This window comes from Bemisia tabaci, chromosome 6 (assembly GCF_918797505.1).
Source record: "Bemisia tabaci chromosome 6, PGI_BMITA_v3".
NCBI classification, from domain to species: domain Eukaryota; kingdom Metazoa; phylum Arthropoda; class Insecta; order Hemiptera; family Aleyrodidae; genus Bemisia; species Bemisia tabaci.
Window position 1 is genome coordinate 53534932 of NC_092798.1, and position 19758 is coordinate 53554689.

General features: G+C 37.4%; 1 protein-coding gene across 1 annotated transcript in view; it reads right to left on the minus strand.

Annotated features, from left to right (window-relative positions):
- Positions 1-7344: 7344 nt before the first annotated feature.
- Positions 7345-19758, minus strand: part of LOC109042028 (ubiquitin-conjugating enzyme E2 R2) — a 66976-nt gene continuing 54562 nt past the window's right edge. Inside the window, exons 3-5 of the mRNA XM_019058578.2 lie at positions 13884-13981; positions 12794-12928; positions 7345-10358 (exon numbers count right to left, since the gene is read on the minus strand). Of these exons, the coding sequence (XP_018914123.1) occupies positions 10130-10358; positions 12794-12928; positions 13884-13981 (462 nt within the window). The 3' untranslated portion in view covers positions 7345-10129. The remainder of the gene's footprint in view (positions 10359-12793; positions 12929-13883; positions 13982-19758) is intronic.

The following is a 19758-nucleotide window of genomic DNA, read 5'->3' on the forward strand; positions in this document are numbered from 1 at the left end:
CAAAATCAGTTGAGTTCAACGAACTTATAATTCTCAGTATTCAGGCCAATTACCAAAAACCGATGTGAAATGATCTTGACGAAATTTTGTAGATGGCTGTAATAAGAGGGTAGAGGGTCACTTTGTTAAGTTATACAATTTTTTACTTGTTAATGTAGATAACTGAATCTGAAAGTGAAACAAGATATTGTTCAAGTATCTACTTCAAAAGTTAGATTTTAATTTTAAAGAAAGGAAGGGTTTGCAGGGTTTAGTACTTGTTAGGTTTTTTGTACCCCTTTTACTGTAAGGTTCCAACAATATTTTTTATGGATCCTGAGTGGAATTTAATTACTAGATAGTCTAGATGAAGAATTTTCCAACTACTGTTGTGAAGGTAGAATGAAAACAAAACACATACATTAAATGAACTAAAAGTAAATTTTTTAGAGTTTATAAACCTCCTGAAATAAAATTGCCAGAGAACTTCTGCCTGTGGAAGAGATCTGTGGAAATTTTCAATACCTATCCATTTTTTATTTATTTATTTATTATTATTATTATATCTGAGAGTGTATTAAGCAGTTATTTTAAGCCGTAAATTCTTTAAATATCATGCACAGAGGTTTCCATAGCACTTTTGTTCCTTCTTGAAAAATGCGTATAGTCCACTGAGTTTTTGCCTTTTAGTTGTTTGAATTTTTTTCTCTTTTTTTTTCGTTAATTACCTTCTTTCTCATCTTCACCCTTTACCAATTTTATTACGTTCCAGCTTAAATGACTCTGAAATAATTTCCTCCTTCAAAGTAGTTCAAAGAGCTAGTTGCATTGCCTTGAGACCAAAATGTATTTCTACCCCAAAAATACTGCCTGAAAACTTTTCTTAAGGGGAGAGACCTGCATTATTTTTAGTCCTTCCTGTTAAATTTTATCATTATTTATTTAAAATTTATTTCCCGGAGTATCTTCTTATAATGTTGTTGTATTTCTGGTTGTGGTACTGTAAAAGAGGTAGCTCACTAACAGGGAATTGAAGCGTTTGAAAAACAATACATGCACTGCAACTCACGAGTATGGTAGAAAGTTGAGAATGTTTAAAAGCCTCAAGGCATTTTCGAATTTTGATCACTTGGGGTGATACAGTAGCTTTCGAGACACCCAAAACCGGTCGCCGTTTTGCTTAGAAGCGCCGGGTTGCGACGTTGCCATTTTTTAAAGTGGAAACCTTTAAAAATTCATATCTCCGCCGCATCTCAACCGATTTCAATGAACTTTTTTTTAAAATGTTCCTCTTAAATAGAGCTTTCTAGTGATGTATAGTTTCTTGGGGTTTACTTGGCTTTAAGTGGCACTTACGCGGTTTTAGCAGTTTTTGATAGACACAAAAATTTAGTTTTTATTTTGCCACGATCGTGGAATCGACGGAATCTAAACAAAAACCAGTCTAAATGAAAGTTCAGATTCTCACCTTTCTAACGAGCACAAGATCATCCCGGGGAAACGTTTAGTTCCCGAGATATGACCGCTCAAAGTTGGTCACATGCGCTTTTGCGCAATGTGAATGCGTGTTATCACTGAGTCATTCGCGAACTAGGGGTCCCTTACGTTCAATTTACGTTGAAATAATTACACAGAGCAGTAAGGTGTACAACACGAGCCGTATTTTCACCTTCGGCTGCCGATGTGCGACGTTGCCATTTTTTGAAGTGAAAACTCTTAAAGATGCATAATTCCGCTGCATTTCAACCGATTTCAATGAACTTTTTTTTAAAATGTTCCTCTTAAATAGAGCTATCTAATGGCATTTAGGTTTCTGGATTTTATTTACCTTAGGGAGGCACTTAGGTCGTTTATATGGTTCTTTGCAGAGATTTTTCATACAAAAAATAGTGTTGCTATTTTTTTTTCTTTTTTTTCAGGAGGGGGTCTGTAGGTATTTCCCCCGATTTTTTTTAACATTCAAACTAGATCGGAAGATCACCATCGCTTAAAGTATAATGTGAAAATCTTGGTAAATTAGCAACACCACCTTCTCCTGTACAATGAGAGCGTCGCTTTCAATATTTGTACACGTAAGAATAGTGCTTAAAAGAATCCCTTTTTTTAAAAGTTCTTTCTTTTAAATTTTGCCATTTTAAACCCTCCCACAATCCGCCGAGAAAAAAAAATATAAATAGCAACACTATTTTTTGTATGAAAAATCTCTGCAAAGAACCATATAAACGACCTAAGTGCCTCCCTAAGGTAAATAAAATCCAGAAACCTAAATGCCATTAGATAGCTCTATTTAAGAGGAACATTTTAAAAAAAAGTTCATTGAAATCGGTTAAAATGCAGCGGAATTATGCATCTTTAAGAGTTTTCACTTCAAAAAATGGCAACGTCGCACATCGGCAGCCGAAGGTGAAAATACGGCTCGTGTTGTACACCTTACTGCTCTGTGTAATTATTTCAACGTAAATTGAACGTAAGGGACCCCTAGTTCGCGAATGACTCAGTGATAACACGCATTCACATTGCGCAAAAGCGCATGTGACCAACTTTGAGCGGTCATATCTCGGGAACTAAACGTTTCCCCGGGATGATCTTGTGCTCGTTAGAAAGGTGAGAATCTGAACTTTCATTTAGACTGGTTTTTGTTTAGATTCCGTCGATTCCACGATCGTGGCAAAATAAAAACTAAATTTTTGTGTCTATCAAAAACTGCTAAAACCGCGTAAGTGCCACTTAAAGCCAAGTAAACCCCAAGAAACTATACATCACTAGAAAGCTCTATTTAAGAGGAACATTTTAAAAAAAAGTTCATTGAAATCGGTTGAGATGCGGCGGAGATATGAATTTTTAAAGGTTTCCACTTTAAAAAATGGCAACGTCGCAACCCGGCGCTTCTAAGCAAAACGGCGACCGGTTTTGGGTGTCTCGAAAGCTACTGTATCACCCCAAGTGATCAAAATTCGAAAATGCCTTGTTAACCATCACTTTCTCACTTCATATCCTTCCGCCGTTTTATGTATTAAAGTTTGATCTTTGATTGAAAGTAAAGAGGTCGATCAAAGAAGCAAAGCAATCATTGCTAACGAAAGAATGAAATTTTGGTCCTGTTGACATGTTTTCTTAAACACTTATAATCCAATCTTTCAGGAGTAGATAAACAGGGAAAAAAAAATCCCAGGATTTTTTCTTTGCAAATATGAATTAATTATTTCAGTTTAGCTATTGCAGATAGGCACATACACAATCTAGATCATAGCTTTTGGTGTCAAAATGAGAAGATAAACCCAACAAGGGGCCGATTATTGAAACCATGTCAGCATAACAAGACAAGACATTGCCCAATCTTTACCATGCAATAGTACCTGATAGCAATGCATCATATCGATGTCCTACAGGGTTGCTTTAAACTCACAATAATCGGCCTGCAGGTTTTACATCCAGCCCTTCTACATATCCTTTTTTACAAATTTAAAAATGGCACCTTATTTAACCAGCACGTAGTTGTGAGTGGCAGGATGTGTTCAAAATTCTTCCCCCTCCTCTTGAATCGTGTTGAGTAGTAATGAGTAACTATTCTATTTATCAAAAAAAGTTCAACCATGGGGAGTAGATTGGGGGAAAAAACTTTCTTCTCTTTCATGTTTGCAAGATCCTATTATGATATTTTGTGTCAGGGACTTTATCTCATAACTTTTTTCCAGTCATTTTTTTCTTGTCCTAAAGTTTTAGGCAGAAATTTTGTGTTGAAAGTTTCTTACACCAAGGAAGAAGATATGTCGTCCAGGAAATTCTCTCTAAATCTACTTTATTCTTTCTTTCTGGAAACACTTCCCTTCATTTTTTTCTTTTTTTCCTTTTAAATGAGAAAAGTATGCAATCAAATCTAAATCTTGTATAATCTTTATTTCTCAATTGCTGTTCAGATAATTATACTGAATGTGTAGATAAGTACTTAGTTTATGTATAGAGCAAAAGATGGAATTCAGTGTACAAATGTATCATACAACACTGTTGTGAATTAATAATGTGCACCCTCGTTTTTTCTTAATTATCTGTGTGCATGTATTTCTATGATCCAATTTTTTTAAAAGTTCTTTGTTATATTATTTGTTTTATTAATTACAAAATGATTACAAAAAGGAAAAAAATTACATACTTATTAATAAAATAAAATATTAGAAAAAAATTGATTGTATCAAATATTTCTTCTCCTCGAATTCCAAGCAAATACATGAAAACCAGATGGAAAATATGATGTTCCCGTTGATTCTACAGTTCAATAACGGCTGGGAATCTTCTTAAAGTACTAAAGAACCACTGAAATCACATAATTTGTCATTAAAGTATAAAAGTTTTTAGAGAGAATTTGATTCATAGGTATAGGTAACAAAATTCAATTTCGTTCACAGTAGTCTACAACAAATGGAATTCTTAAGTAAATGATAAATGTATGAAAGCTTTCCTTTCATTCAGAATGAAGTTTCCTTTGTCAAAGAACAATTTTTTCACCAAAAGAATTTTGTCTTCAGTCATGGAGAATCCGTGTTCAAAGCGTGGGCGTCCTGCGAGGCGTGGGCATGTTTTTCGCAACCCCTCCTTGCGGCGCATCGAACGAAAATGGCGAAATGCGACTGGCACGCACCTGCACGTGCGTTTACCGTATTCGTTTCGACACAGCATTTACAATGTTAATGAAAGAGATTCTTATAAATTTAATATATTGAGATATATTAATACTGAAGCTTAAAATTGAAGAGATGATTTAAGAACGGAAATTTTGAAACACCGCAATGGAGATACGTGGTTTCGCACTTCAGTCGGTGCGATATACGGACATCCATCAAGTTTAAAAAATGCATCAAGTCCCCTCACCGCCGACCAACGCTTTGTCGATCGATCACTACAGGCATTATGCTAGGAGTCCGGTACAAATCGAAAAAATGCATCAAGTCCCGTCACCGCCGACCAACGCGTTTGTCGATCGAATCAACTACAGGCATTTGCGTAGGAGGTCAAAACGCCTTCAATTTTTTGAACGCAATACGGACATCCGTCGAGGTTGTATAGTTGTATCAAGGCGCCGTAGCAAACGCGTCCCATTTTTTATCGTTACAGACGAATATAAGTTGAGAGAGGCCAGTCATAATGCCTTCAATTTTATACATACGTAGTATGCTTGACGCCCTGTTAGTTATCGTGTATAGCATTCTGTTTGGCATCATTAATGGCGTTAATCTTGCACAAAAATTTGCGAATTTCAGAATTTTTGCCATCTACGACGTGTGAACTATTCAATCAAAACAAAAAAAGTCGTTTTGGGAAAAACCTCAACGTTACGGCAATCATTTAGAGCTTATTACATGGTTGCCATGTCTCTCCTGACTGTTGCTCGGGACAATGATTCTAGCGCGTGAAAAAGTTATTGATGGAGCAAAAAATGAATTGACATATTTTTTTTCTCCAATTCAAAAGCATTACCTATCATCTCCGATAAAGTTTTCTTAAATAATCACTTTAGTTATGCTGCAACATCGATTTAAAGTCAAGAACCAGGCACAGGGGACACGCAAATTCGGGACAAATGTAGGCAATTTGCACATTCAAAGTTCTCCTAAATTTTTATTTCAGTCCAAATAAAGTGGGAAACAGCATGTAATAGTCAACGATAGTGTGGAAAATGAGAAAAAAATTTGATCTGCCCATGTTTCTTAGATTATCACGATTAAAACAGCTGGGGACACCAAATCAGACGCTTATTTGAACTCGCCCATCTACACTTCAGCGAAGTTTCTTTGACTTACAAAGTGAAGTAATGAGTAAAAACTTACTTCTGTGACATTCCTTAAATGAAGCTTAAACATAAGTATGTCGAAAAAAAATTAAAACAAAGGTTTGGCCCTTAGCTTATCCAAGAAAATTCTTTGCTCTTCATTAATTTTACTCTTCACAAATTGTAAGGTTGACATCGATAATTATGAGGATGTACCTAGCAATAAAAATTGCTGGTAATCTTCCCAACTTGGTACTAATATTAGTGTATTTAACACATCTCCTAAAAACAGTGAAAACCCCAAAACATGTAAGAAAAATTGGCAAAAGAAGGCAAAAATATTTGGGATTTAATAAGTATGTTTAATCTTTCATTTTGTTTTAAATATTCTCTATTTTCCCATCATTCCACATCTAAGTAGAATGACTGAGAATAAAAGGAGACTTCGATGGAAAGTATGTGCAATGTACATAGACCTGTGGTCATTTAGCCTGCTAAAATTTTAAACCTTTAATTTCATGAACGTACCATTTTAAATTAGCGGTAGGTAGGACTTCTTGGACCTTATTGATGAAATAAAAACTATTTGAATAATTTACTTCTCCTCTGGTAAATTATTTTTTTTGTGAAGCTTCGTGTCTTGCTCCTTAAAACTTTTTTGCTACCCCGATCACTTCGCACTCCAAATTTGATGAATGGATAGTGCATAGCTTCTGAAATTTGGTTTCTTTATGATTTGTATCCTCAGAGCAGAAATAAATTCATGGCCAAAGTGCTCTCAATCTCCGTTTGTGATGTTGGAGACTTCTTGTCAGACTTCATTTTTTCTATCGGGAACTACTAGGTCAACTTAATTTCTTGAAAACTTTGTGGATGTTTCTCTTCTGTTCATAAAATATTCTGTTTACATTTCAATCCACAGAGTTGGCTTCTTTCTCTTCCAAAAATAAAATCAGAACGGAAATTTTGAAACACTGGGGTGGAGATACATGATTGTGCATGAAAGTCATCAATATTTCGACATACTTTTGCTAAAAGGAGCGATAAGCAAAGGGTTTGAGTGCAACATACTTCCTTTCAGCAAAAATACGTCGTCCATTTGTGATTGATTCTTCACTCAACATGCACATGCAGCATTGCAGATAAACATTTTTTTGATTGGTTTCATCTTGGGTGCACATTAAACATTTAAAAATAAATATTTTGGTTTTGATTAATGGAGTACGTTGGTATATTATGGAGACATTTAAAGTGATATACATTGTTTTCTACCATTATTGATGGTGATTAGAGTATTTTTTTCTGTGCACATGATCACTGCTCTACTTTTTTCATTTTTCCAAACCATTTTTCAAATTTTTTTTCTGTTTTCTTGTTTTTAAAACTTAGAAAAAAGCAAAGACTCGCACATAATGGCTCCTAAATTTTGTATTGGATAGATGAGGTGGATTATAAAATCTCCTACTGTGGACCATGGGAGCCAAAGGGCGATTCACAAAGTGCGAAAATTGAGGGTATCTTTTAGGAATTTTTTAACTGTTAAATATTCATCAAGATAAGATGAAATTTGGGCAAATGGAACTCAAATTAACTATTCACAGTACCTGTTTGCATTCTTCTTTATTACTTTCACTTAATCACAAGTTTTAATTACACATAGAGACTTCCATTAAAATCTGAGAGGACATTAAGTCAAGAAAAAAATAGAAAGGAGAAATAATGAAAATAAAACAAAGAGAAAACTTGCCAAGCAAGAGGAAGATTATTTACAAAGAACAGAAATTTGAAATGATAACAACCTATGTTACGAAATAATTAAAAACAATATATACAATAAATAAGAAACTAAAATACAAAATCATTTTTCTCTTTTCACTCTTTTCATACAAAAGCAATTTTTAACTTCTGAAAACTAATGATTGAGAAAATGAGCACGGGAATTGAGGATTGTTCCGAAGAAGTAGTTCACTAAGACACTCAGCTGGCTCAGTTTTCAAATTTTTCCCTACAATACTTTGATTTCGGTGGCAGTTCAGAATCATACCAATGGACCACTAGACAATGTACCAAGTCAAGCATTCTGCAACATGTTACATAGCCAAAATTTTACGTAGAATACAATTCGAGCAACGAAAATTACTGATATTGACTCCTAAACAAGATATTTGATGTTTTTTGATACAGTAATTTAAACAGCTTGCTAATGAAAACACAATGGTCTACGTGAGTCTAAAGCGCACACTAAATGTTACCATGATAGTCTCTGCAATATGAAAGTCTGGCAACCTCAATCTTGACAATTTGGCTCAGTTATAGTGAGTTGTTTATAGTTTGAACAACACAAGTTGGGAAATGAAAATTGCTCGATTGAGAGGCCAGCCAAAACCGTGGTAGTATAGGATTGGGCTCACGAAGAGTATTGCATTTCTTGTGACCGGGCAATTCAAATTTCCCATAAACAATGTAAAATGAAAACGTGAATACCTTACTTAGGAGTTGATTTCAGTAATTTTTGATGCAAAAATCGTGTTCTACATGAAATTTTGATAATGGAACATGTATCAGAATGCTTATAACTTTGTACCTTGTCTACTGGTCCATTGACTAGTTTATCATAACTGAGAAACTAATTGAAAAATTGAATAAAATTATAATAACCAACAAGAATTCTGAACAGTCTAGTTGTAACATGACATCTAGAGTCTTAAAAAAAAAGCAAGATACGACTGTTGTTAGCTGGAAGATTAAAAATTGATTAAGCATGTTACTTTACAAACATAGTAACCTGAGGGTATTTGGATATGCTACTGCTTACTAATGTAGCCCTAAAAGAATTTGAGCACGTTTTAATTGATCTTAAAGACATTTTCTTACAGAATGTATTGAACACTTAAAGAGTAAGATTCACTTTATTGTCCAGTTCTATTGCCCATCAGACATCAAAAAATGCAACAACTCATTGATGCAGAATCAGCGCTGTGCATTAAAATTCCAAATACTGCTACCATTTTGAGAGAATAAGCAGGGAGGAATTCATACATTATTTTTGTCTTACAAAACATTATAGGGTTCCTCGAGTAAGCTGAGAAGCAGTCAATTTTAACGAACAGTGTTATTTTGGTTCTCCTTACGCTTCCTTTCCCCCTCTCTTTCAAGATAAATATGTTTACCCTTTCCTTCTCTTTCTTACAGAATGACCCATTAGACAGAATAATATTTGACTTCCTTTGAAAACATCTGATGGCAATTAAAAGAGGGAAAGTAACGGTTGTCGGTGAATGATTAAATGAAGCCATTTATGATTCAAAATTCAGGGTAAACATTAGAGAAAATGAAGATGAAAAATTACTCGAGGAAAAAAACGCAATGAAATGAACTTTACATAATATATTCTCGGCCTTTTGAGGTTTCAAGTTGAAATCATGATTTGACACCTTTGATGTACAAAAAACTTAGGGGAAATCATGAAAAATTAGAATTTCAAAAAAATATTTTCCTTTTAACACTCATCAAAGATAGAAAGATCAAGTGTTTCCACAAAGAACAGATCTCTGAAATTATCATTCATAAAAAAATTATCAAATAGTTCTATCGCCTTTTCATCGCCCTTTTTTTCTCCTCTTCCTCGCTGACTAACCTAATAGATTATTTCAGAAGCTTACGGATCTACACTAATGAGTTCCACCGAAACAAAAAAAAATTGAAAAAAATTATGTACCGGCAGCTATTAAGGTACGGTTCACTTGATTAAATGAGTTGATTATGATGTAGATGAGATGTGAGAGAAATAAAGGGACTTAGAATGGCAAATGTGACTTGATTCATTGTGATTGGGGGAAAAATGATGAGGAAGTTTTACTCGACTGTACAAATAAAGAAAAAAAAATGATAAGTTTGAACAGTCTTAAAGCAGATTTTAGCAACTGAGGATGGTGCAAAATTTGGACGGATACTTCCATGATCTGTAGTATTTACTTGCGTTTTGAAAGCATGACTAAGCTACAAAAGGAGACAATAGTTTTATTGAGAAAACTAATTCCCAACGAAGTAGTGACACTTTTTCCGGTGTAATAATTACAATTTCATGCAATTTCAATGTAAATATATGTCATTTTAATGGACAGGTCGGATTTAAGACTATTAGCAACATTTTCTTTTCTTTTTCCATGCTAGAGAAAATGAACCTAGTTGCTAAAATTTACTTGAATACTTTGACTCTTGATTCTAAATACAGACTCAAATGATTCCTTCTACAGAAAAAAAAATAAAAACACTGCAGAACTCAACTTTTCTTCAACTTAAATTTTAAACTCCAAGAAAATAAAAAAAGAGAGAAAAAAAAGGATTGAAGAGGGGCATAATTGTTTGGAAAGAAGAAAACAGAGGTTACGTTTCTCCGTTACCGCTGTCATCACCATCTCCAGCAAAATCATCACCTGATAGGTCTTCATCATCGTCATCATCATCAAGATCATAGTCATCAACATAGAAATCTGTCATGTCTAAAGGTGCCTCTGGTTGTTTCACTTTTGTTTTTACACAGTAGTCCTCCAGTGTCATTGGGATGGTAACACCATCTTTTTCCGCTTCTAAACGTCCTCCAGATACTTGTTTCCTGATGAAAAGAAGTAGAAAGAACCTGAATTTAATGTCATTGCAGGATAACTAATAATGTAACAAAAAATTCTTGAGAGGTTCAACTGGTTACATACGACTGTCCTTGAGAAAAGGAACTTTGGTGCAGGGAGACTAATTATTTTCCTAGATACAAACCTAAATCTCGGTACTTCCCCTAAGCTGCTCCTCATTGTTAACACTTTGAACGACACTCGGCGGGGAGGGAACACTGCTCGATCAAGACAAACGCCAGGCCAAAACCGATGTAGTATGCGATATGATTAACACAGACTGGTTTTTTTGGGCGCAGAAAATTCAACTTTTCTGTGATCAGTGTACAATAAAAACATTGATATCTTGGTTGGGAGATAATATCGAGTCGAACGTTCAGCAGAGATTCCTTCCTGAGCTTCGAAGGTAGGGTTGACAAAAATCCTGCCGAATTTCCATCGCAAACTGTCTGGTGCGCAATCGGGAGCATCAATGTTTCCTTTCTGCAGACTCACTGCACTCCCCACGCGCCAAAGGATTTCTGTCAACCCTCCCCTTTCGGGCCAAGCAGGAATCTTTTTAACTCAAACCAACTTAAACACCCCGTTTTTTAAAAGGAAAATCTGCATGATTTCTATTCTATTATCTATATGATTAGGAATAAAGACCATAAGGAATACAAAAAATACAAATAAAGGGCCGTCCATAAATTACGTAAGGCTCTTAAGGGGAGGGGGGGGGTCTCTAACAGCCTATCGGTGCCTTACAAGGGGGGAGGAGAGGGCACGGCTGAGCTTTACGTCAGGTTTTTAGCCTATATTTCAAGAAAATGCAAAAATCCATTTTTCGTGAGGTTGATAATAAAATTCAAGATGAAATAGAGGAAATCAGGAAACCACCTATTGCTGACCGATCGAACCATGCCCTATCATTTTTCTTTATTCCCACTTCTCCATTCCGTGGAATGATGAGTAGTGACTTCATCCTTATGTCAACTTTATACTTTTAACTATTTATTCCAAAGGCCGAAAAAATCTTCAATTTTGGTCCGTATTTTTGTTTATTAAACTAATTATTATATCATTAATCTTTCCTATGAACTTACTCCAGAAATTTAGTTTCACTAATAAAAATTTTGGCTTAAAAATTTCATTGTTTTCTAACGGAAAACGTAATGTTTCGATCTGCGATACTTGAACCAAAAAAAAAGGGAGGGGGGTCAGTCGAGCCTTATGTAATTTTTAGAGGGGGGGGGGGGTAAGGGATGCCTTACGGTGCTGCACAAGGAGGTGTATGGGAGTCTAAAAATGGGGAAAAGGTCTTACGTAATTTATACTAAAGGATGTCAACTGTACACTATGTTACATTAATTTCTGTCTGGAGTCTGCTTTTTCCTCTAAGAAAAAACAAGTTTATCGGACGGTCCCTGTATACCCTAATACAGGGACCCTGGACCTTGGATCCAGAAGTTTCTCCGAAGCAAGAGGGGCCCTTTTCAATTACGTGCATCAAAATGCAACCCTCTCTCTTATTTTTTGGAAAAAATAATCCTTCCATGCCCTACGCGGCATTTATAAATATGTTAAAGGCGTTAAAAAATATCCTGCTGGTGGACGCGAACCATAGATCTCACGTCTGCGAGGCGAGCGCTTTTCCGCTCAGCAATGCAACTCACTGCAGGTCTGCGGCGATTTTGCCAGTGCATAAGCCAAATAAAGTTCTTTCTTTCTCCACTAGAGCTGAGAGTAGAGACGCATCGGTGACACGCTCTTGCTTACTGATGATCTGCGGCAGGATTTTTGTCAACCCTAACCTTCCGAGCCAAGCAGGAATCTCTGCTAAACTCAAACGCCGATAATATCAGCAATTTTCGAAGCGCGAATCTTGTGCTGCATGAAATTTTACAAAGGCAATATGAATCCAAATGTTTAAAGTTGCGCCTTGTCAAGGTGTTCAACAGCCTTCCTCAGCTGTGGTATTGTTACTCACTTCTAGGAATTATGCATGTTTGTCTTTATTTACAACAAATTCAAAATTCCCTCACTTTTCTAAAAAAAAAAACAAAAAGAAAAAAAATCCCTGATTAATTTTGGCAAAATCCTCTGACCTTTTTTTTAAATTACTTAATTACTTTTGGAAAGGTAAACCCTGCGCTGCTACATTCACACAAGATTAGAGATGTATCGTTTCAGTAAGGCTTGGAAATTTCAATGAAGCTTGGCAACGATGATACACGACCGACCAGGGCAAACGCTCAGTGCTGTCTCTTTACGAATGGATAATTCCCTGACTTTCCGGTTTTTACAGATTCCCTAACTTTTCTAGATCCCTGGAAGAGGAACAATTGCAGGGATCCTGCATAAAGCCTATGATTACAGCAGGACGTTGAGCTAGCGAGATCAAGAATTTATGGGGTGAAAGAATCAAGAAACACTTGCGTACCTGATGATGTTTTCGTATTCTTTATCTGCTCCTTTGGAATCAAACCAGCGGCGGTACATGACTGAGGCATCTACATTTGCAGGACTGTAGGTATTAGGTTCATTTAATAAGGAGATCACAGATAGAAGAATTGTTCTGAAAAGAGTGGAAACAACACTGTTAGAATTTAATTGCAACGGGACCACTATTCAAAACTTTCAACCATTTTCAAACATAAGTATTAGGACTTGCCCCAACGAGCGTAGTTTAGGCGAATGAGTTCCACGACCTGGGGTTTCGCGGAGCAAGTTATAAGTAAGTTATAAGTTCCTGGAACAAGTTTGCCCCAAGTTCTGCTACTCGCGCTCGAGTGGACAAGGTTTTATGTTGATGCATAGTCCCGCAATATCTCTTTCCATTCTCAATAAAAATTTCTTGAATGAAAATAATTTCTATTAAAAATTATGATGGATCCCATCAAAAATCACACCATGGAATAGAATGACCACCTTGGGTGAGTATGTGTGGAATGAGTTGAATGACAAGACTAAGACCTAATCATTAGAACCCATAAAAATCTATCATTCTACGATGACAATTGAAATGCAAACTAGTATTGTAAAAAATAAAAAGTTTATGACTATAAGAGGGCCCTGAGAAGGAATTCTGATGAGGGCTAGTTCCCACTGATTGTGAGAAATATTTCAATTAATCCCTGTCTTTTTGCCTTTCGTCATAGAATTGTAGAATTGCCTGCCTTTCATAATGTTTCCTTGCACATAGCAACGCCACTAAGATGCACCACTTCATGGATACAGAAAAATGCCCATAAAGTCATTCAACTTAACCCTCTACAGCATGAATTAATTTTGGATCTTGAAGTCTAGGGGACACAAGTCTATATGTTATGTTAAGTCCCAAATTTTTGGTAATAATATTTCTAAAAAAGAAAACGCTGAAGAAAACGTGCAAAATTATGCAACAGAGAAAATATTAATTTGTAAAAATCCAAAAAATGCTTCTTTATGAATAAGTACCGCCAGACCGTAAAGGGTTAAGAGATATTGAAAAACCCAGCTCCTGCCTAAGCATGAGGCACGATTGTGCTTACCGGACATTCTGAGTGGGGTTCCACCTTTCGCAGGGCAGTTCACCTGAGTGGGGGTCATCTACTGGTGGGTGTAGAATTGAAATGCATAGATCTCCATTCTGTAAAACACAAGAGAAAATCAGCAGATTAGTAAAATAAATAATACGGATCGTAAAGACGCGCCGCGCTGTCTGGCAGGTTATCACTGTATCATTCCATACACAACGATGACTAAAGTAAAAAAAAAGCGGATTCCCGGTTGAGATATTGTATACCTCTGCTCATGTCTAATTTTTTAACAGGAAAAACCAATCCTCAATTGGACGTATTTCTATCAAACGGAACTATGTGCATTAAGACATGAGCCCTGAGACCCATACGAATACGTGCATATCAGGGCTCACGTCATTATGCACATAGTTCCGTTTGATAGAAATACGTCCAATTTTTCTCAAAATTTGTTGAAAAGAGCCTGTCGCGTCGCCATTTGAAGATCCAGTTATTGCCAATTTTTTCTGACAGGTAAAACTTTACTTTGGAGGAAAATTAGGAATACATTTCCTTGATTTTTTCATAATTGCCTGTGAATTAAATTGTGCAGAAAATCTAAAAATTTAAAAAAATAAGAGCTTACAAGTTTCAAAAGATTTCGTATTAAATAGAAGGAACTTTGGCAACGGTCGAGTGTTCATTCAGCCTTCTTCCTGGACGTTCCAGTATTGATAACCGAGCGGACGGCGATGATATCATTCATTACGCCTTCTTGATGCAATTATTTGTACACCATGGACATCCGTGTTGCATGCTAGAAATTGAAGGCGCTCTGATTATTTTAGCATTGTTAGCCCATGAAGCAGTGCTCGTGGCCACACGCTGTCACGACTTGGTGTGGTGAGGGGATATCATATCCTGATATGTAAAAATGGTGCTAAAATATCCTTTCTTGTGCTCTTGCTCTAGTTTTAGAGAATTCCAGCTCGCCACAAATTCGTAATGGCGCGCCACACGCTGCTGCGTGCAGCGTGCACTGCTTCATTTGGCAGAGTGATCTGAGCGCCTTCTATTTTGTCATACGCAACACGCGTGTCCATAGGGTGCGAATAATTGTATCAAGGCGATATCATCGACATCATTGGACGCATTACTTGTGCTGGCTGGAGTTTTAGGATGAGAAGCCTCGTAGCGTCTTATTCTACCGGAGTGTCATTAGAAACTTTTATATAGAAAATGTGAATATTTTGTGGAGCTTCAGTTAAAAGACAACTTTAGTCGATTCTTTGGGAAAAGCAGAGACTCTGTTCAAATCAGTCCCAAACAAAACCTCATGCTGAGAGGATCCTAAAGTGAAAGTTTTGGCAATACAGTGTTGCGAAGTTGCAAAGTTTACATTTTTTACTGTTAAAAATGCTAATACTTTAAAACTTATTGATTATTAAATAACTTTCATTGATTTAATTTCTATTTTGTGGGGCGCCATTCCATCCGTTGACGTTACTTGGTGATTAAGACTGTTGTTAACACTAGCGTTGATTCAGCGATCATTCATGACACAGCAATGCAAAGATTATACGAGGTGTCCAGACCACCCGTACCAGACTTTTATCTCGATTACTTCAGGTTGGATGATGTTTGGGGTGGCTACTTTAATTGAGTATGGACTTCAGGAATCAAATACTTTGATGGTTTCGAAGTCCCTCGGTATCCTTAAGGTTCATTCCCTATTTAACCCCCCGGTCCCAAACATGGTCCGACCAAAAATAACCGAGAAAAAAGCCGCACACAAGTGATCTGGGATACTCATCATATAATTTGAAACTCTTTTTCACGAATAATCACTCATTACTGGTATGATCCGTGAACACCGTTTTTCATTTCAGAGTAACATCAACTGATGAAATTGTACCTCAGATAAGAATGATAAAAAAAAATCGGTTAGATTGTTTTTTAAGCGAAAAACTTCAAAATATTGTCATTTTTGATATGCAGTAAAAACTGCACAAATCGCGAGGCTGTATCTTCAAAACGAGCTTCGAACGAAAGCTTTCACTGGAGGATTGTCTAATAATGAGGTTATGTTTGGGACACATTTGAACAAAATCCTAGCGTTTCCAAGAAGGGGCACAATGAGGCTCTTTAATCGAGGTGCTCTTTCTTCACTCATTCCTATATCGCTATATCCTTCATGAAAACATGATAGCAACTGGCACACTACTGTGAGTATGTAGTGAAAATGGTGAAATCCGTGATCTTACTTGGGTTTGAGCCGGATAGGCAACTAACCTAACTGTACGAAAAAGCGTATGGTATCACAGGAAAATGAAGGCGCTCCCAGCCGAGATTGTATACGTTTGAAGTTCTTCACCAAAGAAACCTTCATCATGCTCATGCCGCTGCGCATTATTTTGCCGTGCTAAGGAAAAACGCCGTATGAACCTTCAGGCGTTGCCAACTTTCCTTTCATAAAACGCGAATTTTCTGGTAAACTTGTGAATATTTTCCTCCCAATTTTTCAGATAATTTTGTTCGCAATTTCACCTAAAGATTCTGAAAATTTAAAGGCAAACTATTCATAACTTTCCTCCGTAATAAATTTGGCAACTCTCGAATGTTCATACGGCATTCTTCCTCAGCACGGCAATATTGCGATTTATCCAAGTAGGTAACACGTTAGCCGCTTGCAAATGATCGACAATTGCTAATTGCCTGCGACGGATGCATGTCAAAGATGCGTGTACGTTACAGTTCGGCTCACTTATACGTAACGCAATGCAGCGTCACGGAAGTTTCAGGGACTTTTGGGGAAAAATCTAGAGACCCAGAAATTATCCTGCACCGATCAGACATTATCATTCATGATGCGATGATTAAGAAATTATCGACTTTCGAATCACTCTGGTACGTGCAATGGATCGGGATCTACCTGATGTCCGTTTTTCAGTAGATAGATCGTCGGAAAACTGAACAAGGTACGAATTAGAGCATCACAAGATATGTTTCCTTTTCAAAATTCGAAGTTGACTACGTTAGACACGTAGAAAAATCCCAAAATCGACTGATGTCAAGAGTAATTTTGAATTAGGAAGGTCAATCTTTCCACTTTAAAAAAAACCTTCATCGACGTACGTTAGATCGGCCATTATCATTCGAAAAGTAGCCGATGTTGAGTTTCACACTAAAGTTCTCCTTCTTTGATGCGCACATTTTTAAACTTGCCAAGAAAAATATCTCACGCTAAGAAAATCGTTTCATCGTTGAGAACAATGAAATTCATTGAGTTGTCAATTGGATATAGGAAAACCTTGGTCCTTTGACAAGCGAGACGTAATTTGACTTAACGAGCGCAGTAAACGCTAATTTCTTATTTCTGAGTTGAATTTGGACATATTTTTCTGTATGCATCGTGCTGTGCGTGGAGTTTTGATAAGAGAAAGTGTAATGTTACGCTGTTGGGTTTTCTTACCTTGTCTGGTGGTCAACTCATTAAGTTCATGATTTCATTTACGGTTTCCTCTGTTCTCACTCAGCTGAAACTTAATCCCCTGACAATGCTCATCAAACTACGTCAAATTTCATCAAATTTCCGCTAACCTATTAAAGCGCTAAAATCCCTCTTACCCAGCATGCTCTTGATTTTTTTTACGTAAGCTGTTCACTGCGGCAAGCGCGAGATGAGAGGTTTTTAACGTTTTCGAAAAAAGTCAAAAGCTCTGCCTCGCTGGCATCATGAATACATGACGCGTGTTGCGAGGCTGCGACGAGGATGCCTGAGCAGTGAGAATCTGTCAATTTTTTAACGCACACCTGACAACGACCCAAAAGAGGGGTCTATGACTTGAGCACACCTAAACGGCACAACCAACGAGGAGTTGCTCTGATTTTCCTGCCACACTAATCATAAAATGTTAAATGTCAAGGTCTCCATTTCCGCGAAAAATTCCGTTAAACCACCCGAAAAAATGTACCCGTGCTTTGGGAGGATGAAAACCGCAGCATTTGGCATGAAACGAAAGAAACGTGTGAGAGATAGGAGAATTCCGTGAAATATTTCATGAAATGTCACGAGGCTGTGCAATTTTTGAAAAACTGACTGCTTTGAAGTCCTATTAGTGTAGAGGATGGAGGAGGAGCGTTCAAATCAGAAACGGGATATGCAACCCACATTAAAGAAATCGGACAACGCAAAAAATCCTGAATTTTTCTAATCTAAATCTAGACTTTAGACGAGTAAAATAATGCTTCTGAATAATTTTGGCAACTAAAATTCTCGCTTCAAAATCACGACCAATGTAAACCTTTCACCAGAGACTTGTTTCATCGTAAGACCACAACTATTTGGGCCGAATATAATAGATACTAACCAAGTGGCATTTGAGTTAGGGGTGGCTTTAAATCCAACTAGCCGTAAATTTCGTCCGGTTCAAAATTTAGGGACGAGAAAATATATTTTGAACACGAAATTGTCGCTGAAGTTGGTCCCTGGAATCGAGTGTTAAGGAGGAATACAATGTCAAACCTTTTTCCCGGTTCGGTGCGGGACTGCGGGCTGATTATTGAAACTGGACGTATTTCTAACAAACAGAACATGTGCATTAAGACATGAGCCCTGAGACCCATAAGAATATGTGCATAAGAAGGCTCACGTCATAATGCACATCGTTCCGTTTGATAGAAATACGACAAATTTGACTTTTCCGTCGATGGATTTCAACGATGAGCTCGGAGGCTACGATCCATCTCCTATCTATTGGTCTATTGACCCAGAATAAGTTGGAGGCGCGCTCCCTCGGATCGGTGATTCTACAGCGTTTTCTCTTCAGCTCCACGCTCGTGGTTCTCTTTTGGAAAAACAGGCGGGCGGTGACCCGGTGTCCGTCATCGGTGACTCACCGATTATTCACTCTCAGATGAGCGCCCATCAACACGTGACGCCACGTCCAGCGTGGTCAGTCACCTGATTTATTTTCGAGCCCGAGCTTATATCGGGGATGGGGGATTGGGGGGGGGGGGGCAAGGGAGGAAGAGGAGGGGGGCGACCCGTTAAGCTCCCGAGAAAACCCGACTCTGAGCTGAGCCCGGCGGAGAGCTCCCTTCCAAGGTCGTCCTCGTCTCCTCATCGGCCTCATGGCTCTTTATGATCATCCAATGGCGGGATGTTCCAGCTCAGCTTCCCACCCACGCTTTCATTTTCTCGTCAAAATCCACCACGAGGCAGAATTGTAATTAAACAGGCATGGCTCACTTGAGCCCCAGTTAAATGGACAAACCTCCTACTCGTGGTTTTTCTTCGGAATCTTACAGAGGAATGTAAATCCTTCAATTTAAGCCCGGAAAAATTCAGTTCGACCCACGAGGACGCATGTTCATTGATTTTGGGCGCATTTGCAGTCCGTAAAGTTCATTCTTTTTCGAATGGGAGGACAGGGGGCAAAAGAGAGGGCAAAGGGGTGAAAAATCTTCATCTCAACTCCCTTGACCCTCCTATTTCAAAAAACACATCATACTTCCATGATAATGAGATGTCTGCCTCTCAATGAGCGATATTCAGCCAATTTGTGGCTAAAATTATGCAAGTAGACTCCATTTTCGAGCAAGAAGTTTTTCGTTAGGGACTTAAATTGAAGTATTGACGTCCTCCTTCCAAATTTTGAAGAAAAATCATGAGTCGCGGGTTAACCCCTTTAATTTCGGTTCAAACGAATCAGGCAGGATTTCCATAATTGATGGTGTGGCGAGCTTTGCAATGGATCGGTTGATTTGCCGTTTACACTTATATCGATCGATTTATCAGGGTATGCCTTCATTATTACCGTAGGCTTTTTGAGTATTAGTGTGTTAAAGTCGGCTCCGTCTATCGAAGTCATTTTTACCCCTTACACATGCCATTAAAAATACTTTC